The sequence below is a fragment of the Rutidosis leptorrhynchoides genome, chromosome 3 (assembly GCF_046630445.1).
Source record: "Rutidosis leptorrhynchoides isolate AG116_Rl617_1_P2 chromosome 3, CSIRO_AGI_Rlap_v1, whole genome shotgun sequence".
NCBI classification, from domain to species: domain Eukaryota; kingdom Viridiplantae; phylum Streptophyta; class Magnoliopsida; order Asterales; family Asteraceae; genus Rutidosis; species Rutidosis leptorrhynchoides.
In genome coordinates, this window is record NC_092335.1 from 221,149,493 (window position 1) to 221,174,553 (window position 25,061).

Below are 25,061 nucleotides of genomic sequence, written 5' to 3' on the forward strand. Positions count from 1 at the left end.
CCATCCGAAATCTTTCCTTCACATTTATTTGCGTTACTACCCCATTCTTAGATGCACTTCTAACTGCCGTGCATCAAAAATAGCACTCTGAAATGGACAGATGATGATTATTTTGCTTGAACAACTGCATCTACAAATGAACATATATGTCTAATATGACAATATAGTAGATCTTTGTACCAGTTCGAATAAAATATTTCTAAAATAAGTAAGTAATGTGTGTTAAAACAGAAAAATATTATACTGTGAAACACCAAATGTTACATAAGAAACTTACAGAAGTAGCAAGTCCAGATCACAAAGTGGTTCGTGTTAAGTAGACCTAAAAAGAAAATAATTGAAAGGAAAACAGATGATTTACTCACAATTAGAATTAAAACCTTACTATATTGATAAACCAGAAGTCTCAAAGCTACCACAATGAATTTATCTCAATCATAACCATTGAAAGTATGAAATTACCTTAGCAAGCAGGAAATTGCAAATTGATGTGTGGAAACATGAAGTCTGAAAACAATTTGAAAGAAACTTGACATTATAAAACTTTGAGATTAAAAATCATAGTTTAGATTTTTATATTACCATAACAACGAATGAAACTGAAATAAAAAAACTTACAGATAAAAAGTTGAAGCCATCACTCAAATTTAATCGAACACCTAGTGTGCATCCAACACACTAACAAAATCGCAATCTGTAATTGCATCAAAACAATACAAACACCGATTGAATTACAAACAACATCAGACGTTTAATTACGTACCTTCTTACACAGATTCACTGATTGAATTTCCGTTTCAAACGTTGATGAAGAACTATGTGAAATTTCGCGATAATTTAAAAACTTTATCGATCGTAGCTTTTTTGTTTCCGAATCAAATATGTATTGATTTTGGCTGGCGTATCAATCGAGTTTTAGGGTTAAAGCAGATCAATCGGAGATCAGAGTAGGAGAAGGACGATTTGGATTAGGGCTTGGAACCGTTTGATTTTTTGCAGTAGCGGTTTTTTTGCGTTTGATATAGTTTTAATTAACAAATAAAATGCTGGATTATTGTGGTGATTAACATGTGGAGGGTGATTAGAGAAGTAATTAGTAGAGTGAGACGTTGGATGTATAACTCACGCTTTATGTGAGTTAGATATATATATATATATATATATATATATATATATATATATATATATATATATATATATATATATATATACGTAATAAAAAAATATGTAAAAAAAACGGTAAAAATATAAAGAAAAAAAATAGTGTAATAATATATTTTTAAAAAACTTGAGATTTTTTTTGCCAAATGATAATTAAATTGAGATGGGAGAGTATTAAATAAGTAAGCATTTGTGATTGTTATCTATTTTTCTTTTTGAACCAATCTCCTCCACCAATCTCTCTCTAAGAAAAAATAACCACAATTAACCAGCATCCGGTGACATTTCTCACCACCTGTAAACTTCATCTTATCCGGTCAGGCTCCTGGCCGACGATGAGTTGATCTTCATGTCGAATCCAAATGGCTACTCGTGTTCTAAGTCGTGTGTTAATCGAGTAATTTCGTTTTTGATTTTCAACTTTCCGGACACATGGTCTCGAGATGATTACCGGAAAGTTTTCGAACACTACGGTGATCTAAAAGATGTGTATTTTGCACAAAAGAGATTATCGAGCGGCCAACGCTTCGGATATGTTCGTTTTGACGGCATCACGGATATTGACTCTTTCTCAAAAGTCTTAAACACCATCCAAATTAATGGGAGATGGATTCGAGCGTACAAGGCTAGGGAGAAGAATGTAGTTAATCGTCCTTTGAGTAAGGTTTGCGAAAGCAACCTAAACGTTGAAGACTTTCCACCAGCTCCTTGGAACCGTGGTTCGTCTAATCCTATTAAATGGGAAGGAAAAAGTTTCGCTGATTCACTTGAAGGAATTAAACACGAAACCAAGGAGTTTCAATCTCCCATGTCTAATCGTATCGAGATAATGGTCGGAGGTAGATGTACCGAAATAAATCTTCCTGAATCGATGAGAAATCACAATCTTGTATTTAGCTTTAACAAAGATCGACTATCATGGTCTTTGGTCGAAGTGAATAAGCTCCGAGTTGAAGATACCGACGGAGATGTTTTGGAAAAATCTCATGGCATCTCCAGTAACCTTTCGAACCCTTCGGAATCTGCCAAACAGTCTGACGTGGGGGAAAAAGATCCATCAAGTGTGGGTGTGAGCTATGATAACGATAAATCGGTTGATGAACCATCTCATTGTGAGTCTGAAGATATTGCAGATAATGTCGAAGATGATGACATGGTCTCTGTTCACGATTTTGCAAACGATGCTGCAGATGGTGAGATAAGGCCGGCTTCGTCTGTAGACTCTACGGCGGCATCCTTACCAAAAATTACTACAGAGGATGTTCCAATGTCGGGTGAAGGTCAGTGGTCGGGTGAACCTCAAAGAAAAACGGTTGCCGTTGCTCCTACATATTCTAATGAAGGCTGCGAAGATGATGATTTTATCGACGGAGGAGATATTATTCCATCAAAATCTCCGGCTGCGAATGACGCTAAGATGTTGTGTGAAAGTCAAAGGACTTTTTCTGATGTAATCTCCAATGATGGCTGCGCAGTTATCGAAGATGGTAAATGCATGCGTAAGAAAAAGGAAGTGAATAAAGTCTCATCTAAAATTCAAAATAAAGGTGTGGAGGAAAATGACTCCAATGAGCCAGCTCATTCAAACACTCCTAAGGAATCTGTGATGGACTTTAACATCTCAAGTGGGATGGACTTTTCAAATGAAAATGTAGGTGAGGTGGGTTGGATTTTTCAAATGAAAATAAAGGTAAGGTTTCAAATGAAAATAAAGGTGAGGTGGGGCAGGACTTTTCAAATGAAAATGAAGGTGAGGTGGGGGATCCTAGATTAAATAAAATGGATTGCGTAGATTTACATAACATAGTCCATAATTCAACATCTACAACGGTAGTTCGTTTTCGTGTTAAAATGAGAAACGTCCATCCATTGATTAAAAGTCATTTCATTAAAATGTTTGGGGAAGGAGAAATATGAAACGTAGCCGACGTCGGGATAAATTTCGATGGCATGATAGATTTTTTATCGAGCATGTGATGAAAAATTCGGAAGAGAACGATGATGAAATTGGTTGTTGCTCATGTTGCTCTTCATGCGCGTCCTCAGATTCGGAAACATAGATTCTTCATCTAGTCGCTATGTGTCCCCTAAATGTCGTGTCTCGTCCTAGAGCTTTTGTGGTCCCTTTAAGTTTCGAGTTGTTATGTGTTTGCGTTTTTTAATTGTGCGTTGGGGTGTGGCCTCGTGTCTTGTCTAGCTTCTTGTATTTTTTTTATATATTAATAAAACTTTCTTGACTTTCAAAAAAAAAAAAAAAAAAAAAAAAGCATTTGTGATTGTTGATTTAATTTTGTTTGAAGTGATTGTTCTACTTGTAGAATTAATCTGTAGTGAGTTTTTAAATGAATAACTCTAATGTCCACAATGTTATGAGAAGAATAAGGTGCGGTCTGGAAGGTTATGAGGGAGGATTGTGGGGAATTATGAGTGATATGACAAGGTACGACTAAAAGTTGGTTTAAAAAGTAAAAAACTGTAGAAAAAAGATAAAAATAATTTTAAGAATATGATGGACACTCTCCATAATATCCCACTCCAACAGTTACAAACGCCCCACTAAAATGGTCACATGAACACCATCGAGCATTTGGCTGAGTGGTATGGAGTACTCGGAATAATATCATGTGTCCCGCGTTTGAGTGTCACCAAAGGTTTTGCCTCCCCTGAAAAAGAATCATGTGTTCCGGGTTCGAGTTCACGTGTTTCCTAAGGCATGTGTTGTGGATATGAATAGGTGGGTGGTTTCCGTCATCGCGTTCAAACCTCTGTCAGTCAGTAACTACTAACATGTTGGTCTAAGATAAAATGGTCACATGAACGCCTCACTATGAGCGTTTGGCAGCGTTCTCAATGTCACATACTCGCATCACAGTGGAAATGAGTTTTGTTGCCCACTAAAACCAGTCTAAAGTATCTCAATTACAATGTTTCTTTGGGATTTCACAAGTGATAATTTATATAAATTTCAAAAAAAGTATATCAATACTTCAAAATCATCGGAAGAATTTATCCAAACATGAAAGATGTCATAATTTTGTTTTAGTATAGTAGCTACGGTCCACTTTTGTACACCGAGTGTGATTAACTCAAGCATTATCGTTCAGACTGTTGATCATCTACAACACATGTTTCATGTTTGTTAAAATTGCTTATGTAGAACTTAAGGTTAGCAATGTGCATATATTACTAATGTATGATGTCGTATTTCAAGCCTTAATTTGTTTAGGCATTCGATTCCAAATTATTATTTCTTAAGCCGACCAAACGCAGTTCTTTTTGATTAAATGTATACGGGTCTAACAAATATAGTTAAACTAGAGAGAAGATTTTGATTTGTTAACAGACTGAGTAATTATGTGTGCAATCTGACTTGTGGTCTGTGGATCACAAAAAAAAAAAAAAAGGGAAATTGATCAAAATACACTTTTTTTTAAGCTTCAAACAAAATACACCTCTTTTTAAAAAAATTGTCTTTTTACACCATTCGGTAGACGGAATTTCTGTCTACCACCTTTATCTGTCGTCTACTATTATTTTTACAAAGTAGTCGACGTTGAGATAAAGGTGGTAGACAGAATTCCCGTCTACTGAATTCCTTGTTAGTGTCTACAAGGCAGTAGACAGCAACAACAAGGCACTAGACAGTCGACTACTTTGTAAATGTCTGTCTACTGCTTTGTTCTCACTGTCTACTATACCTGCAGAAACTGTCAGTAGACGGGAATTCTGTCTACCACCTTTATCTCACCGTCGACTACTTTGTAAAAATGGTAGTCGACGACAGATAAAGGTGGTAGACAGAATTCTCGTCTACTGAATGGTGTAAAAAGAACAAGGCAGTAGACAGAAACAATAAGACAGTAGACAGCAACAACAAGGCAGTAGACAGTCGACTACTTTGTAAATGTCTGTCTACTGCTTTGTTCTCACTGTCTACTAACCCTGCAGAAACTGCCAGTAGACGGGAATTCTGTCTACCACCTTTATCTCACCGTCGACTACTTTGTAAAAATAATAGTAGACGGCAGATAAAGGTGGTAGACAGAAATCTCGTCTACCGAATGGTGTAAAAAGACAATTTTTTTAAAAAAACTGTATTTTGTTTGAAGCCTTAAAAAAAGTGTATTTTGATCAATTTCCCAAAAAAAAAAAAAATCAATGTATATATGTCTTTAAAAAGATGTACTGTTATATTGTACTTGGAGCTTCACGGTGTGCAAACCACCTTCCTCGCTCTTTACCTCTACTAGACCGGGTAAGAGTACACTCCGTTTAGTTAAAACGAATATAAGCCAAGTTAGTCAAACAGGCCAAAACTAATCCAAAATCTATTCAAAATTGTGAAAGCATCCAACGAAATGTTAAATTCATGAAAATATCCAATCAGAACAAGCATGAGTGACAAAAGTTTTGTTCAAAGTTTGGAAGATGTACCGTCAAAAATTTGTATAACAAACATCTGATAACACAACGCAAATAAAACACTGGATGTCAATTTCAAATGTAGGGACGGACAAAAGGATTCTAAATATCATGGTTGCAGAGCCCCGATATTACTCGGCAAGAACTCGACCAAAACTCGGTCAAACTAGGGATTACTCTGAAAACTCTACGGAAATCAAAGTCAAATTTGATTACTCCCTTAAAAAATCCCGACCAAGCACTCTTTGATTATCAATTTTTGCAACCTTTTTGCTTAATATAGCATAACACAAGTTTGTTTTGCAATCAAAAAAAGTTCTTAAGTACCATTACCACTAATACAACATGGGTTTTGGGCATTGAGATCACAAATTTGAAAATTCAAAATCCAATTACATTCACCCCTAAAATTGTTAGGAGGCCCAAACGGTCAATTTACATAAAACCTAACACAAGCTACATTTCTTAAGGTAAAAAAAAAAGTCATGAGCAACCTGGCCAGCTTCTATGCATAATATCTGCATTTTGAATATTTCCGTGTATATAGACTTTGGGTTCTTTGATCTGTCGAAATTAAAATAGATTTAATAAACTTATTCCGGAATCTGCAAATAAAAGATTAATGTCATGTATACATACGTACCATTGAAATTGGTGGGAAGCCAATCCGAAGATGGATCCTTGAAAATCCGCTCACCTGAAACAAGCACTTGAATCCCTTGATGCTCGAGTGTTCACTGTCAGAAAAATTCAAGAATTCATACATGGTCAGAATGGAAACTTCAATTGGTCAAATTTTAATAGATAACTAATTAACAACAAAAGTTGAAAAGTATTGTAGAATGCGCTAACATTTAATATACGATTATCTTGCAGCAATAACATTTAATATGTAAATATGTATGTTAATAAAGATTAATTAATCACTCACTTTAAAAGATAGGTAAAGTTTCGGTGCCACAAGTCATCTAAGTGTATGCCTTCTTCCTTAGAATACCTGAAACGGTAATGAAATCTTGTCAATCCAGATTAATACCATTACATATACAACAGTTTATGACTTGTATTAACATTATTAAAAAATGTGAGAAAAATGTCAACTAATGTCAGTTACAGATGTACATAATTGTAGGCTAAATTTGCATTTGGTGATGATGCAACAAGTAGAACTAGTTTAGAGGTGACAAATTGAGCGGGCGGGCAGGTTAGGCAATGGGTTTGGGGTGAAAAAAAAAAAATTTATCATTTGTGAAAGTCACAACCCTTTTGTCCAACTCTGTACAATACTTGGTGTGCCAGATAAGATCACAAAAAATATTATTTATTGTTTCAATACTAATCCCATTCCGAGTTTCTATATGATAAAATTTAAGAAGGTTTATGCAATTGTAATACATTTTCGGCGACTTTTGGCCCATTTGACTCATTTCCACTTTAGCTATTTTTAGATTGACCGGTTAGAGATAAAACATAATACAAATCAGACCATTCATATGTAAATGGGTCAAAACTGCCACCTCTGACATATCAGCATGTTCCTTGTCAGATAGAGCACACTAACTATCACCTTGAGGTTAAATATGCGCCAAATATATTGTGCTTTATTGCATAAGCGTGCTAACACATGACACTAACACTTCTTTATAACATCGAGAAAAATAAAATCTACTCTGAATGAAATGTAAACATACCTCCATGGGTTATCATACTCACAAAACCGGGAAATTCCATTCATTGCTGAAAAGGTATCGATATGAACTGACAATTCATTTGTAGTGTTCATGGTGTGACCTATTTGAACAAAGAATTTATATATTAATGCATAAATATGTGCAATTATATATGTTGTTTAGCAGGTGTGTAAATGACATATAGAGACAGAGCGATTACCTACTCTGTGCAAAGATTTAAGAGCATAGCCACTAGGGTAGTTCTCATATGAAGCCACGAAAGTGATAATAGTAAACCCTAGACTACAAAAATAATAATATATTAATATTAAAATACGTAAGGTTTAGTATTTTTATCACAAACATTGGGTAAAAATGTTTTTAACCTGATCATAAGCGAACCCAACAAAGCTATGTAAAGGAAATTCCAGAAACTCTTCTTTCTATTGTTGTAACTATACAAAAGTATAATACAATGAAATTGAAGAACACGATGTAATAAAAACAAAAAAAATACCGGATATAGTAAAAATAAGCCACATACATACGACTAGCTGCAATTGCTGCCGACAAATTGAAAATTGGAACAGCACTAATGATGAACCGGAGCTCCTGCAAAATTGTTAAATTCAGACATGAATTTGTCCTTGGAAAGTCAACGAGAAGTCAACAAAAAGTCAACAAGAAGTCAACCATGGGTTTGTTAATGGAACATGTAAGTTACCTTGTGGGGAAGCTTGGAGTAAAGTATAACAAATGATAGAACTGGGAAGATGTAGAATATAATTCTTCGATCAAGTATAGCACCAAACTGCAATAATCACACTATTTTAATTTATAAAAATATATATATCTTGTTTTGTTTACTAATTAATTTCTAGAACTTACAATAAATAGAGGATATGCAACCAGCAATGAGCGAGGCAAAGCAGATGTAAAGTACCAGTAAAAAGGGTGTGTCTAGGAAGCATAAGTTATGGAAGAAACATAATCGATTTAATAAGCACCTCCACATATAATATTATATAACAAACTCAAAATAAACTAATTGTGAAAGAAATTTAGTAGTTGGTATGTATATTTGTAGCGTAGTATAAGGATAAATAAGTCAAATTCAGACTACTAAAAGTTACTAAATGCAAATAAGGTGCATTTGTTGTAGGATATAGATGACGATGTTGTTCTTGTGTAATGTAGGGTGATAAATAGAGAGGTAGAGCTAGAGGTGGCAATTTTGATCCATTTAAGAATAGTTGAGTTTGGTCATCTTTTACTCAAACAGGTCCGATCAAAAAGTATGGCTTAGTGAAACTGGTCAAACCTCAAACGAGTTGAATGGATTGAAACTTGCCCAAAATCTATTTTCAAAGCACACAACCTCTTAATTTGACCACACAAGAAAAGTGTTTGTGGGTCAAAATGACCCTTATCCAAATCCAACATTCATCTTACCACCTCTGTAAAGAACATGTAAACGAGTAGACTGAAAAGTTATGTAAGTATGTAATATTATTGGTGAAAAAGGATACACCCCACTCTGAACTCCGATTTAAAACGGAGTTAAACCAGAAAACGTTGAATTCAGGCCACAGCAGCTTCTGCCACATTATTGAATCAACTAAGATAGTAAGACCTGTAAGACAAGAATGTGATATGGGAACATGATGTAATTGGTATTTTAACATTATTAATTGCTTGCCATTTAAAGGTTAAACAGAGACAGTATATTATGATATAGTAACACATGTATACAGACCTATGCTAAATAACACAGCTCCAGTGCAGCATTTTATGGTTTCCCACAAGGAAATTGATTTTGTCTGCCATTAATAACCAAATAACAATAATAAGAATATTATATGAAATATCAACGAAGATGGAAAAACAATTAAATAGCAAGAGCGCGTACCAGCAAAAGCTCCAGACCAATAGGACAAAGGAGCAGCAGCATATCACATCTAAAGACAATTGTAGCAAAAATCTGAATGTCAACATAAGATATAATGAGAGGTGTGCAGAAAAACATATTTATATTTATATAATCCTAAAAGCAGACAGACGGGATCGAATAAAATAAGAAAAAAATCAAAAATAAAAGGGTATGAAAAGTTATACCAGACATCTTAGTGTGGCATAGAAACTCCTCTTTAACCAGTAACCATATGATAAATTTACTACAAAATTAGAATACTGCTTGTTAAAATCATAATAAATTTTAGGGCAAACTGTTACAAAAGATTAACATATCAAGGATCTGAATATACATACAATAGGAAAAAGTTACAGAATCAAACAGAATATACCAAGAAAACGATCTTCAGTACCAACATAAAAGAAGCAAATAAATAGAGCCCTAAAAATCATCTAGGTTATTTACATAAGCTTCGTTAACACTTTCAAGATTTTGATGACATAAAATAGAAACACGTACAGAATTTAGCAAACTGGAACATAAACTTATAGATCTGTCAACATGGGTCAAGTTAATTACCTAAACCTAATGCCAATATATTAGGAAGAGGGCGTGTGCAATAGAACAGCATATGAAACTGAATTGCTACCAGTATCACATAGAAACCTTCAACTTGCTTGCCAAACTTATCTCTGATCTGCTTAATAAAAACAACAATTATTCAAGTCAACTAAATGTCATAAAAATAAAAATAAAAATTAAATTATAAGAGAAAGTTATGTGCCTATTATCAATAAGAATATTATTACCTGAACACGTAAAAATCTCAAAGTAGCCAACATGATTAATCCTAGAGCCAGACGTACTACAATAAACGAAAGATATTTTTGTATATAATAGTAACACTATTTTCTATATAAATTATAAACAATACAAATGGACGTGCAGTTCAGAAGGATTTCAAACTAACCTGCTATAAGACTATAAACTTTTGGCAAGTGCAGCAAATTGATAACTAAGACCATTGGAGATGCTAAAAATGAAACGAGCAACGCACCTGCCAAAATATAAAATGGGGCCGACTAAAAGCAGTTTCAGATTTCAAACATTGTTTTACATCATAAAAGGGCATGCAACATAATAAGATTAAATACATTACTAATCGAAAACTTGCATAAAAGAAAGAGGTTACCTATAAACGTTCGAGGAACAACCCCAGGAAACTCCAAATGGTCATACTGTTATGTGTACGAGACATCGAACATAACCGTTGGAGACAAATATATATTATTTATTTAGTCTATCGCGTTGAAGTCAAACAATTAGAGAAAAAAAAGTACTTACATTTTCTATGTGATGCCTATGGTATAATATATCATGCATTGCCTGAGTAAACAACAAAATGCTATATTATTAGCACTTCAATTACTTTAATATGTCAATGTAAATACTGATTTACATATTTTATTTAAAATTCAGATGAGCTCATATGTTTAATCAACTTCTGCAGAAGTAGCAAGATTGCATAATATGGTTCAATTTACATTAATTAATCCTCTATAATAATAAATTCGAATATTAAAATATTAATAATAAATAATTAAGTGAAAATAAAAGGAGATGATTTAGCTAAGGTGAGTGTGTGTTACGTGTGTACCTGAACATTGAAGCTTTCTTCAACTTTAGTAAATGGAACCATAAATACGTAAAATGCAGCAATTGATCCCAGAACCAGATCATAACCTAAAATCGAGTTTATACAAACTTTTATATATCACTTCAATAAATTATCATACTTTAAGTAATTACGAGTAATATGGAAGAGAAATAAGAATCATTAACCGTAAATCGCCATGAAATTCGAAGATCGGCGAGTAGGAGACGCCATTTTTGGGATATGACGATTTTACTACAGAGTACAGATGATGTTTGGAAGTAAGGACTATTAAAGTTAAGAAATTAGAAGTAATGATTTTTAAGGGGTGTTTGGTTATATTTAATTGCGTTTAAAGGTTTAGTAGGGTGCATATTTAAAGTTAGGTCAAATTACAAAATAGGGCAACATATTTTACATATTTTTCTATTTTCGGTGTGTCGTTAACTTTCTTTGTTAAATTCTATCATGTGCCATACACGTGAGTTTATTTTCGTCTTTTTAACCTTCTCTTTCATTTTCCTCTATTTTTTTCATCAAAAACACAACTATAAAATAGCTCAACTAAATAAAAAACAAAACCAAATCTCATCGGTGATTAGGTATTTAGATATGAACCAACTGGGTGTCAAATATCTCAACTAACTCACCTCATAAGAGATGCACCAATATAGAGGGTTTCTTTGAGACTAGGTGGTTTTTCATTCTTTGTATTTCAAAATCTTCATATCTCATAAATCATAATAATGTTACTTGCTGCTGTTGTTTAATCTTCTTTGATAGGCACGAATTGCACTCTCGAAATTCAAATCTGGAATACAAAGTGATTGAAGACGCGATATTCGAGTGCGACGGATCTAAAAACTCCTCCACCACCGCCGGATCTGAAAACTAATCGGATCTGAAAACCAGTAAGATCCAGATGACCGCCATCAAGAGGATGGTCGGAAGCTCGCCGGAAAGGATGGCTGGAATCTCTCTTATTGGTTCGATTTAGGGTTGTCTATTTTGTATATATTTGTCTCCTTGTAGAATTGCTTTCTGAGTATCAAGTAATAAATCAACTGTTGTGTTTCTATATTTTCATAATTGAAAAGTAGTTTGTGTTTCTATTCTGTCAAGTAATAAGATTTTGTGAATTTATTAGGTCGCTCCCATTGTTCCCGTCCACCCAAGCGCCCAGGCCGCCGCCACCTGGGCGCCGATGGTAGTAATTCGCCCAGAGGGCCGCCCAGCAATTCGTCCGGCTCATCGTTCTCCAACTCGTGTTTTTTTGACATATTTGTGGACGGATATTTTGATTGTATTTCACATTTCTTTGTATTAATTTTTTTTTTTTTTTTTTTTTTTTTTGCCTGCACATTGAGTTTTCAAGTTTGAGAGTGGAGAAGAAGATGAAGTCAGATGTAATTTTTTTTTAGGGTTTATTAAATTGGAATTTGGGCCATAGATTGGGCCACATTATTTTTAATAAAATTATATTATATTTTAAGTTTAAGTTAGATTAGATTTAATTTAATAATTATAGTTATTGTTAATTATCAATGAAATATGTTAATAAATATTTATAATTTATAAATGAATAATTAAAATTATTTTATTTTCGAAAAAAATTAAAAAATTGTGAGTGTTTAGTCCTGGGTTTAGTACTGGGAAGGAAGTGGGAATAAAGTGCTGATGTGGCGCTGAGGACTAAGGTGGAGACATGTCTCCATTGGGAGCTCTCTTAATGTTTTGTGAAAATTCTTATATGTTCGTGAGTTTATGTATGGCACAATCACCAATAATGTTTCATTTGGGTTTCTAATTAATTGGTGATGTTTGGAAAAGATTTACTATTGTTAGGAAAATATTTTCGATTTATTAGAATTGATTGGATAAAATCGGTAGTTTGTATAAATCCCTTAATTAGTGGAATTTGCATTTATCCAGGGGATTTAGTTTCCTAATTCTTATCCCCAAGACTCTATAAATAAAGAGGTCTTGGGGTGAGGTTAGTTGTCTTTGCCTGCAGCAAGAACCGATCTCATAACTTTGAGATCGTCTATCCTCTGTTTTTCATTATTTATATTCTTCATTTATTCAATAAAATGTTAAACTTTGAGAAACTTCTTTTGTTCTTCATTTCCGCACTAAGCTAATGTTTAATTCTTTTGCTTGATCGACGTTATGGGGTCTATCAATTGGTATCAGAGCAGGATCAACATATCTTGTTGATGATCCGGTCATTTTCGAGCAAAAGATGTCTTATTGAAGATACAAAAGAAAAATCGTTTTCAGATTCGTCATGCTATGCGCAGTCTATGTAAAACGATTGTTTTAGATTCGTTGCCCGTTGGATCGTCATGATTTTTGGATATGAGACTCAAGATCAGACTCAAGCACAGATTATAAAGATCAGATTCAGACTTCAGTTTCGCGTGAACTTATACTAAGTAGAAGTCAGACTTACACGAGGTCAGACTCAAAATACTTCAGACTCTAGGACTCCAAACTCAAATCAGGTCAGATCCATTTGAGTTCATCTCTTTTGAACTCAGATTTTGAAGTGGTTATTCCTCAATAAGAAGACCTGATGTTAGCTCAACATAATCAACATTTATGAAGATGAAGATTCAACAAATATGTTCAACATTTATACGCAAGTGGTTAAGCGGTGGTGAACGCGGTTTTTCATGCATATTTTCAAATGCAGTTTTGTCATGATTATGTTCATGTTAGTTGATGATTTGTCTTCGGGATACATAAGTGCTGATGAGATGTTGAGGCTATGTGTACAACAATGATAAATAAAGAGTAGGAGAATCAAGATTAAAGAAAGATCAGTTTATCAAGAGTTATGAATATCATACAAGATGGTTAAAGCTTTGAAGACAAAGATTAAATTTATTTTTAGTCTATATTTACATCTTGTAACCGATTGTTTTATCCTAATCAATTATGGGGAGATTGTTAGGAAAAGATTTCCTATTGTTAGGAAAATATTTCCAATTTATTAGAATTGATTGGATAAAATCGGTAGTTTGTATAAATCCCTTAATTAGTGGGATTTACATTTATCTAGGGGATTTAGTTTCCTAATTCTTATCCCCAAGACTCTATAAATAAAGAAGTCTTGGGGTGAGGTTAGTTGACTTTGCCTGCAGCAAGAACCGATATCATAACTTTGAGATCGTCTATCCTCTGTTTTTCGTTGTTTATGTTCTTCATTTATTCAATAAAATATTAAACTTTGAGAAACTTCTTTTGTTCTTCGTTTCCGCACTAAGCTAATATTTAATTCTTTTGCTTGATCGACGTTATGGGGTCTATCAGGTGATATTTCTGGTTATTCTTTAGATGTTTAGTTTTGATTTATAAAAGTGATAAGAAAATATGAATTGGTAAACGATGATGCAGAAGTCAGATTCAATTTGATTTACATATTCTAAAGTTAGAGATTCTGATTTGTGTTTTTTGGTAAAAGAAAGAGGTAGATGCAGGAGTATCATAAAAAGACGAAAATACCCTCACATGTATGGCACATGATAGTATTTAACAAAGAAAGTTAACGACACCCCTTTTTTAGTTAACTTTTGAAAAAGACTCATTTTTTATATCTGAATGAAATAGATTACCGAAAATAAGAAAACATGTAAAATAGGTTACCTTTTTATAAAATTTGCCCTTAAAGTTAATACTCCATAATAATTACCCCGCAATTTAGAAAAACTATTACTGTACTAATTAGGGTGCTCCCAATGGTGAAGGTCCTCCCTTTCCAGAACTAGCCGGTAGTTTTTATTTTATTTTTTGATTTTTTATATTATCAAACAATTATTATTATTTATATTATAAATTTTAAATAAACAACATAAAACTAAAATTTCATTAAAATTTAAAAAAATTACAATAAAATTTAAAACATTACGACATTTAAAATAAAATATTAGAAACTAAATAATCAAACTACTCGTCGTCCAAGTCTTGCAATTGCCTCGCATATTTTTTCTTAATTTTCTCTCGAGCCTTCATTAACATTTCGTATTGGATAATAAGGTGTTTGTTGTCTTTGTTGTTGGTTCGGGTAGTAAGGATATTGTTGACTTTGTTGTTAGTTCGGGCAGTATGGAAGTTGTTGAGATTGTTGAAATTGTTGGTTCGAGTGGTATTGAGTTTGAGGTGTGTGGACATTTGGGAACATACCCTCAAATGGATTAGCATTTGCAAATCGAGAAAATCCGGTAGTTTGTTGCGTGTAATCAAGTAAATTTTGCATCATATCTCGACCCACCGCATTTGGATCTTGAACTAGGGGTCGTTGTTTCGATTTGCCTTTGTTTGGAGTTTTTTTGGAACTCATTTTTGTTGTTAAAAAAGTGAAAGTGGAAGTATATAAAAAGAAGGGAATGAGATAAATATTATGTATTTGTGTGTGTAAAATAAATGAAATGGGTATGAGCTTATATAGAGTAAAAAAAGAAGAAGAAAAGAAAATAGCCGTTATGTAGCCGTTGGCATTTTTTTCCTAACGGTCCAAAATTAGACCATTTCTTCCGTCCACAATTGTGATTGAAATAGACGAGAACCGAGACGGAAACGTGGGCGAGGGGCTGGGCGCCGGTGGTGCCATCGACTTCTTTCTGGGCGGGTTTGTGGGCGGGTGGGAAGACGGGCTGTTGGGAGCACTCTTATATTAATTACGGAGTACCCGTCTAGCTTATACGGAGTAATTTATTTTATTTATTTAACATACAGAAAATTTTATTAAAACATGATACCTAGCAAGGCGCTAAGAGAAAAAGGATTACAACGGCTTTTAGAGTCATAAGTTCTAGTTAAAAACTAAATGAACATGATTTATAAGCCAACGATAAGCATAAAAGTAATGAAATCAAAAATGGAACTTCTACTACAGAAGAATTCATTATAAACTAAGTCGTTCCGGAACCGCCACATTATCCATAGGAGAGTAATCAATGTCGCAACAAACCGATCTCGTGCACTTCCGCTAAGGTGACATGCTTTGATCCAACAATACATTTGATCCTAAGAGTCGAATTCAACTAAACCGCAATCAAGCCAAGACCGACATTTTCTCTAAATGTCATGTGCTAACGAACACGTAAAGAACACATGATCTCAAGATCCCACCCCTTTGATACAAATCGGACAAATGATCGAATTAATATCAATACCTTGCAAGAGGTCTCAGGTTCGAATCTCGTATAGGACGAATATTTAGTGGTGGCCAGGGATGGGTTGGGAACAACGGGGAAGTAATTCTGCTGCGCTGCGTACATCAAAATATAGGGTTGGATTACCCGCCCTACCAGGTAGCCCGAACAGGGAAAACCTTCTACTTTTTACCTTTTACTTTTTTTTTCCTATTATATTTAGGATTTGTCTATTAAACTTGTAGGCCAAGGTAAACGTTGGCTATAAATACCATGTAATCTCGTTTATTCAATAGAAAAATAACCCTTTATCAAATTCTTTATTTACAAACATAGCATTTTATTATGTTTACTTCATATTCAATTTATTTTTAATTGCAAAGAGTTGATATCAATTTACGTCTTCATGTGAATATTTACATACTTTAACCGTCAAGTTTTTGGAGTTACATTTTTTATTTTATTTTTATTAATACATCATAATGATTGTATATTTCATTTTACATTGGTAGCTTAATTCACATGCACCTCTTTCAAACATATAAACATTTTAATCATCATTTATTTTTAAGACTAGCAAACACGCGAGTTATAAACTATTTAAGTTATAGATAGATATTAAAAAGAAAGCAAAATTTGAGTCATGATTTTATGATAAATAAATCCAATCAAATCTGTTTTTTATTAAATATATAAAATGTTCGACTTAATTGTGACTTTTGTTGAAAACTAAACTTGATTTTGGGCTATGTGTTTTGAATTTAGCATCAAGATTATAGTCCATTATCTAGAAAGTTCATGTAATATGTAGTAGTCAAAATGTGTAGAGTAATCTTGTAAAATATCTAAGTCTAATATTATCACGAGAATACTTAGAAAATATCTAGATACTAGTGTATGATGAAGCGTTCTAGACTATTCCATTGTTTAGTATAAATAGAGGGCTTCACCCCTCATTTATAATCAAGCAATAAGCAAAGCATTCAAGATCAATAAAAACTTTTAAATTATCAATCATCTCTTCCACAAATAATATATACATAACCTCCTATTTCTAACAACTTTGACCCAGCCTGACTTGACTATTTAACATTATGGATTTTTAGAGCGCTTTTTGATGAGTTGGGCCCCAAACCGACGCGTACTTTGAATGAAATTGGTAATATGATTTAAAAAGTTTATGATTTTCAATTCACTTTTCGTAAACAACAATGAAATGAAATAATCTCGTATGAAAAAAATAATATCCTAAGTATACGTGTTAAAATACGGTATAAAAGCAACCATCCTTGGTTTCATTTTAACAAATTTTGGTTAAACCTAAACCGAAACGAAACAAACTCTGTTACGCTCTCACCAGAAACCTAATGAACGGAACACCTTACATCAGTTTACCGGCGTACTTGATGACCATGACATCACTTTTAACGATTGTTTACTTGGCCGTGACACCCGGTTGGAGAACTCGGATCTCGGGGAGATCTCGTTTGGACATTTTTGGGGAGATCTCGGCATCTCGAAAAGATCTCGGGTAGATCTCGATCGTTGACTTACGTTGATTTTTTTTGTTTTTTTAATATAGATACACATATATAAATAAATATATGTCTATTATAAATATATTATTAGAGACTTGAGATTCACTGTTCACGAATATATTTTAATAAAAAATGGTAAATTAGTAATTTGACACCATAGTATTTATATACTCGCTACTACCATTTATATACATTTTTATGAGATTTTACAAGAAAATATGATAAATGAGCGAGAAAATTCGAGAAATTACGAGATTTTACCAGAAAATAAGATAAATGGGTGAGAAAATCTAAGAAATCGTGGTTTGACCGAGTTTAACCCCGCTGACCGAGAAATCTCACGAGATGGACATCTTGTCTCGGTCGGTTTCCAAAAACGAGATCTCGGATAGACCTCGGGGAGAAATAAGGAGATTTACAACACTATATAAATAGAGGGTTCACCCCTCATTTGTAATCAAACAATAAGCAAAGTATTCAAGATCAATAAAAACTTTTAAGAATCGTCTCTTCCACAAATAATATATACATAACCTCCTATTTCTAACAACTTTGACTTGACATGACTTGACTATTTAACATTATGGATTTTTAGAGCCTTTTTTTGTTGAGTCGTGTCACAAATCGACACGTACTTTAAATGAAGTGGGTAATATGATTTTAAAAGTTTATGATCTTCAATTCACTTTTCGTAAACAACGATGAAATGAAATAATCCCGTATGATAAAAATATCCTTAGTATACGTGTTAAAAGGTGGTATAAAAGCAACCATCATTGGTTTCGTTTTAACAACTATCGGTTAAACCTAAACCGAAACGAAACAAACTCTGTTACGCTCTCACCGGAAACCTAATGAACGGAAGGATGTCAACTTACATCAGTTTACCGGCTTACTTGATGACCTTGACATCACTTTCAACGATTGTTTACTTGGTCATGACACCGTATTCGTCAGTTCTAAGCCCACCGACTTCATCTCGTAATGTAATGTTACCTTTGTATATCAGTAAGCCGAATGTATTGAGTTTTTCCGCCGGAGGTGAAGAATTCCGCCATCAAATTCAAGGAATCGATAATGATAGTCTCAGAAATGCGGAATTGCACATTTTTACGGTGAGTTTAGAAAGTGATCCTTTACGAAACACAAGGCACAACGACTTCGTAAGGATGATGAAATTAATTTGTTATATTAAGTTGTTGTGATCGAGTAACAGCATAAATAATACGGAGTAATAGAATAGAGAAGAAAAGATAATGTGGGGCAAAGTTTTTGCTTTGTTTTGTATTTTCTTTCAAGTTACAGTATTGACCAAAATAAGTAACAAGATGTCTACCTTTTCATTTATCCATCTAATATATATATATATATATATATATATATATATATATATATATATATATATATATATATAAGATAAAAAGTTAATGGAATTGATTCTCCATAATCCTAACGTTGCATAATAATCTATATGAAATACCATTACATCCGGGAGTGTGTTACAAATAAAGAGGTGCTGATAAAGTACGTGAAGTCATTTGACCAAGTTGCTGATATTTTCACAAAGCCTCCAAAACACGATATGTTTCAGAGATTACGGAATATGCTCGGAGTAAAGAAATCAAGTTTAAGGGGGGCTGTTGGAAACTAAACTTGATTTTGGGCTATGTGTTTTGGATTTGGCATCAAGATTATAGTCCATTATCTAGATAGTTCATGTAATATGTAGTAGTCAAAGTGTGTAGAGTAATATTGTAAAATATCTAAGTCTAGAAATATCATGAGAATACTTGAGAAATATCTAGATACTAGTATATGATGAAGTGCTCAAGACTATTACATTGTGTATGTAAGTAACTAGAGGGGTGAATAGTTACTTAATACGCTTTTTAAAACTTTTTCGATGATCAACAAGATTTGAACAATCCATGATCACTTTAATCAACTCAAACCAGTGTGTGTCATGTTTATGTTTGTAGTAATGCGGAATGTAAAGTAAAGAACATAAACACATGGATTTATTGTAACGACCCGACAAAATCGTCATTGACGGCGCCGTTAACTTAGGTTCCGTTACGTAGTCATAATCCCTAAATGAGACGCATTTGACCAAAATTATGTTGCATTCATTTGAAAAGTATAAGACTTACAAAGTTTGGTTTACCAAACGGATCGACAACAAGTTTAAGTTTACAAAAGTAGTAATGTATAAATGAAATAACTTGCGACATAATTAGTTGAAAATCACGGTTGCTATAAATAGCGTAAGTATGTAAACATTTGTTTAAATCCAAAGGTGCTATCACTAGCGTATGCATGTATGCTTGACTCCAAGCAAGTAAGAGTGTACACGGAAGCATGTATCAAATAGGCATGTATGAACCTGAGAAACATATAGAAAACTGTCAACGAAAAATGTTGGTGAAATTATAGGTGTTTGTAATAAACGTTGTTTTTGAACCACAAGATTTAGTATTCCCATAACGTTGATTATCAAAATCGTTTGCATTCCAAAAGTATTGTTCGCGAGCACCCAATTATCAAGACTTAATGTATCCTTCCATAGAACCCCATCATAATAGTGTTAGAACATACACTGTTTCTCAAAAATATATTTCATTCGTAGACTGTAGCAAACCGTCCGAAATGAGGGTTTGTCAAACCCGTATGGCCACACAATATAAGTTCTCGCTTACACCCTGCAAGTGTAACTAATGATAATCGAATTGAGGATTTTTGTTCTAACTCGCTGTGGAATGTTTATTTCATCGTAGTTGTGTTCAAAGTATAAAAGTAAGTAGTACAAAATGTAACAAAGTATATGTTTCTCAGCCCACAATTTAAAAGTATAAAAAGTTGTTGAAAAGGTGGGATTATGATCTCACCTAGAGTGCACGAGCATAAATGTACTTCACAAAGTAGACGTGTGCATGAAAGTTGTTTAGCCTTGACCTAAACAAGTAAGTTGTATCAATTACCGGTTACGACACAAGGTCGGGCGAAATGTGTTCAATTAGTCCTATGGCCCGTTATGACTCGAATATATATAGCATGTGAATCAAATTGTCAAGTTTCATGCAAGAATCAAGTATAAAAGAAGATTAGGACGATTGCATAAGTATTTGGTTAAGTTTGACTAAAGGTCAAACTTTGGTCAAAGTCAACGAAAAAGTCAACACGTTCGGGTCGGGTCTCGAACGATTTTTCTGAGTCATATAATCATATATGAGCATGTTAGAACAAGTTACATGTTAATCGGAGGTGCGTAGCATAGTTGGATTTAAATGAAAAAGTGTAAAGTTGAACAGTCCCCAAACACGGCCATTGCCGCGCCGCGACAGAGGAGGGCCGCGCCGCGACATTAGGCGTGGCCTGGTACCTGGGCTATTTCAATTGTTCAAGTCTAAATCCAATCTTCAATTTAGCACAATTCACAAACCGTAAACACTTAGAACACGTATCTTATATCGTTGGAAAGCTCTTTTGACAAGAAATACGACTAATCACTTTTCTTCAAGCAAAAACATCATTTACAATAACCGAAATCTCGTCAAGTGATCATTAAAGATTTATTTTCAAAGTTTCAAGTTCACAAAATGCATTTTAAGATTCGGGAATCCAATTTACACATACGATATGCCGTTTCGAAGGTAATTAAACATACATTGCAACTAAACACTTACTAACAACATTAACAAGCATTCAATGCATCAAAAGTTCAATTTAAGTCTATCAAAACCTAACCAAAAATCACAAAATCAACAATCATTTTTTTGAAGTTTTCTTAATTAACCTACGCATCAAAACGAAGCTAGTGATACTAGTAACATAATTAAAACATGAACTTTAACAATTTAACAACATTAACTCATCCAAAATCAAAGATGAAGCACACCCATTTTCAAGTTCATGCTAGTTACTTCAAAACAACAAATCGAGCAAACAAAACATATATTCATGTTATACTTGAGCCATAGACACTAACTAACACCATTTCAAGTATATAAAACGTATTTAGAGAAATCTAGTGTTTTAGAAATGTTACCCAAACGAGATAAAATTGGTATCAACTTGTAGAGGATGAAGAGAGGATTCCAAATATGTAATTTGTTTTGTTGCAAGCTTCCTAGATCGAATTTAGATGATGATTTAGTGAATTGGGTGTTTGAGTTCAAAGATGGAAGAGAGAAAGGAGAGAAAGAGACGAGGAGGATGAATGAGTGGTGGTAGTGGTGGGTTGACTAGTTGACCTAGTCAACTAGTTTTCCCACTTGACGCCAATAGTCCCTCGAGTTTAAAAACGGGAGTGGGAATTAACCGAACGAATATTTTAAATGTGCTAAAGTAAACGAGAGATGTTATAATTGAATAACGGAAATACTAAGAATGTTGATTAATGAAAGACATGAATTTAGATAACAAAAGATATTATCTAAAAAAAAGACGGTGTTAAAATAAATTTAACGGAAAAACGCGGGATGTTACATTATAGTGGTTCGGGTGGATATTAAATAACCCACCTTAATTCACTCCTTGATTCACTAATCAGGAGTTTTGCTTCACTAAGCACCTTTCTCCAAATTCGGTGGAGATCAGATTTAAGAGCCTTGTATTTCTTCTTAGAAAAAAACCTAATCTTTCTATCCCGTTAAAATATTACCTCTAACTTAGATCAACTTGTCTTCACCTTGGACAAGTAAATCCCCAATGGAATTAATCAACTCCCTAGTTCCCATTAAGGAAGATGATAGCTAAGCTAGCATATGCTTCTAGTTACAAAGTACAAGACTCACCCTTTCTAGTGATGATAATCATAAGAGAATTCTAAGGATTAATACAACAATATGTAAACTCATAAAGATAGTAATTTGATAGTAAGTTTACAACCCCTTCTATAATCTATAAGATTATAGAACTTCTCTTGCTAATCACAAACATATGTATAAGTGTTATGTTCTTGTGATTCTCTGATGATTTTGAGTTGTAGCATGCAAGAGGTCCAAGTCTTCAAAGTTCTCTAAGTCTTGATATTTATATGGAGAGAGATAAAAAGTAGTCGTTGTTGCGGCTGGGACCACGGTCGACCGTGGGTCAACCGCACGCGGTCCAGTCCAAAACTCATATCCGTTGTATAGCCGTTTGAATCAGTTTTGAACTTTAATCTTTGAACTCTTTATTTCATTTAACACCTGAAAAAGATATCCAACATTTTATACAAGAACTATATGCATTAAGTGTTCATTTACCTTGGATGTATTGCCTTGATAGCGACTTGTCATGCTTAAAGCGGAAAGCCTAACATTCTTGGATACAAGTTATGATAATAATTTGATGCAATATCAGTTGTGTCATAACCTTTTGTTTATAATTAACACATTTGCTAAAGCCCTATTGGTTGGTCAACATGTCATTGATGACAATAACCCACTTTAATCACAAAGCACACTAGTATTAAATTTTAAACTTGTTTATGAGTTAATTAAGTGTGTTAATAATGTCTTAACAAATTAAGCAAGTATTATCATTTAAGCATGTTGTAAGACAACAAGTAAATCAAGTCTAAACCATTCATAAACTTGATTTTAGACTTAAGCAAACCTATGTGTGTTAATAATTCATTATCTTTTAAGATTACTAGATTATGACATATTAAGCATTATCCAAGTATCATAAGCATATATTGAAGTAGTCCAAATACAATTTGATGGAATTCCAACTTGTAATACATAGCAAGACATGGTTCAAATATATACCTATTAAGTAACTACTTAGCAAGTTAGCATTTAGCACATAGTCAAATAATACACATGTATTAATAGCAAGTAGTCAAGTAATATTCATGTAATGACTAGCAAGAGATCACTAATCAATCTATGATTTAACATATAGTGATAACATAGCATTGAACTAAGGTTATGTAAATTTTACTTGCAATGTGGCATTTGCAATATTTATGTATAAGTATACATTAATGTCCAACACATGTACAAGGAAGGAGCAACTCTTGGTTGGGACTTGATGACCATCCTAAGTATGTCTAAATACATTTTAGATGTACATGTTTTCCTATAACACTTATGTGTTATCTCTTAATCAAGGTTTAATCATCATTAAGGTGTGATTAACCAAGATTAGTGTTCTAATGACCAAAACTCATTTGGGTATGAAGGAGGCAACTATTCTAAACATGTTTAAACAAGTTTCATAAATTATAGATGCCCCAAAGTGGTCGAACTAAATTTGTAGGAAATTCAAACAGAAACTTTTTCGGTCGAACCACGGTAGACCGTGGGGTCGACCGTGCACTCCCAGTTTCATAAACCATGGTGCAAGGTTCGCAGGTCAGACCGTGGACCGAACCGTGAAGCATATGTTTTTATTTTAAGCTTTGTTTGGTTTTTGTATTTTGCTAGAGTAAGTGTGGTGATAATGCTAAAAACGAACATATATTTCATAACATTATCCTTCAAGAAAGACAATCTGTTGGTTGTAATTATTCTATTTACAAGCGATATTCGTTTAAATAATAAAAGGTGAAGACAAAAGACAGATTCGACGATTTAAAGACGTAAATGACCAAAACGCTAAAAAGTACAAAATACAATCCAAGTGGTTCAATTTATTGATGAGAAACGTCTAAAAGTTACAAGAGTACAAGCCGCAAAATGCAAAGTACAAGATATTAAATTGTACGCAAGGACGTTCGAAAATCCGGAACCGGGACATGAACCAAAAATCAACACGCGACACAACGGGCCTAAAATTACAAGTCAATGATGCACAAGAATATAATATAATATATATATAATTATATAAAATTATATATATTAGATTATATATTATTATAAATACGAGCAGCCCACGTTTATTGTGTTTTGTGAGCAGGAAATGACGGCCATGTGATTGCATGGCCTAGAAGAAGAAAATCCATGCGGTCGCATGGCACACTGTAGCATGTCAGGTCCTATAAATTTCACGAATTCTGGCCGAATTTAACACACCTTTTTCTAATCTATCATCATACTCTCAATATATATATTTATATTTTAATTTTAATTTTAATTTTAATTTTAATTTTAAGTTAATAATAATAAGGTTATAGTGGCGAATGTTTTAAGTTTGTAAGTCGAAATTTTATCCGTGTAATACTACGCGATTAATACTCATTGTAAGTTATGTTCAACCTTTTTAAATTAATGTCTCGTAGCTAAGTTATTATTATGCTTATTTAAGCCGAAGTAATCGTGATGTTGGGCTAAATATTAAAGACGGGGTAATTGGGCTTTGTACCATAATTGGGATTTGGACAAAAGAACGACACTTGTGGAAATTAGACTACGGGCTATTAATGGGCTTTATATTAACTAAACGATACCTCGTTAATTTAATATAAAGGTTACAATTTGACGTATCTATATATAACCACATACGCTTAATCGGGTACGGTGGGCGGGATATCTATAAATACAAATAATTGTTCATTTTACCGGACACGGGGATGGATTAATAGTCAATGGACTCGTTGAAACAGGGGTGGATTACATTCAA

General features: G+C 33.5%; 1 protein-coding gene across 1 annotated transcript; it reads right to left on the reverse strand.

Annotated features, from left to right (window-relative positions):
• Positions 1-6,066: 6,066 nt before the first annotated feature.
• LOC139897233 (dol-P-Man:Man(7)GlcNAc(2)-PP-Dol alpha-1,6-mannosyltransferase-like) lies at positions 6,067-11,112 on the reverse strand. The gene is made up of 20 exons (XM_071879897.1): positions 11,008-11,112; positions 10,823-10,908; positions 10,510-10,551; positions 10,358-10,403; positions 10,136-10,222; positions 9,975-10,030; positions 9,745-9,862; positions 9,369-9,427; positions 9,163-9,234; positions 9,010-9,073; positions 8,783-8,886; positions 8,142-8,213; positions 7,978-8,064; positions 7,798-7,865; positions 7,640-7,708; positions 7,474-7,556; positions 7,275-7,374; positions 6,515-6,580; positions 6,227-6,320; positions 6,067-6,147 (listed from the first exon to the last, which is right to left on the reverse strand). The coding sequence occupies exons 1-20, from the start codon at positions 11,051-11,053 to the stop codon at positions 6,067-6,069; spliced, it is 1,500 nt and encodes a 499-aa protein (XP_071735998.1). The 5' UTR covers positions 11,054-11,112.
• Positions 11,113-25,061: the final 13,949 nt, after the last annotated feature.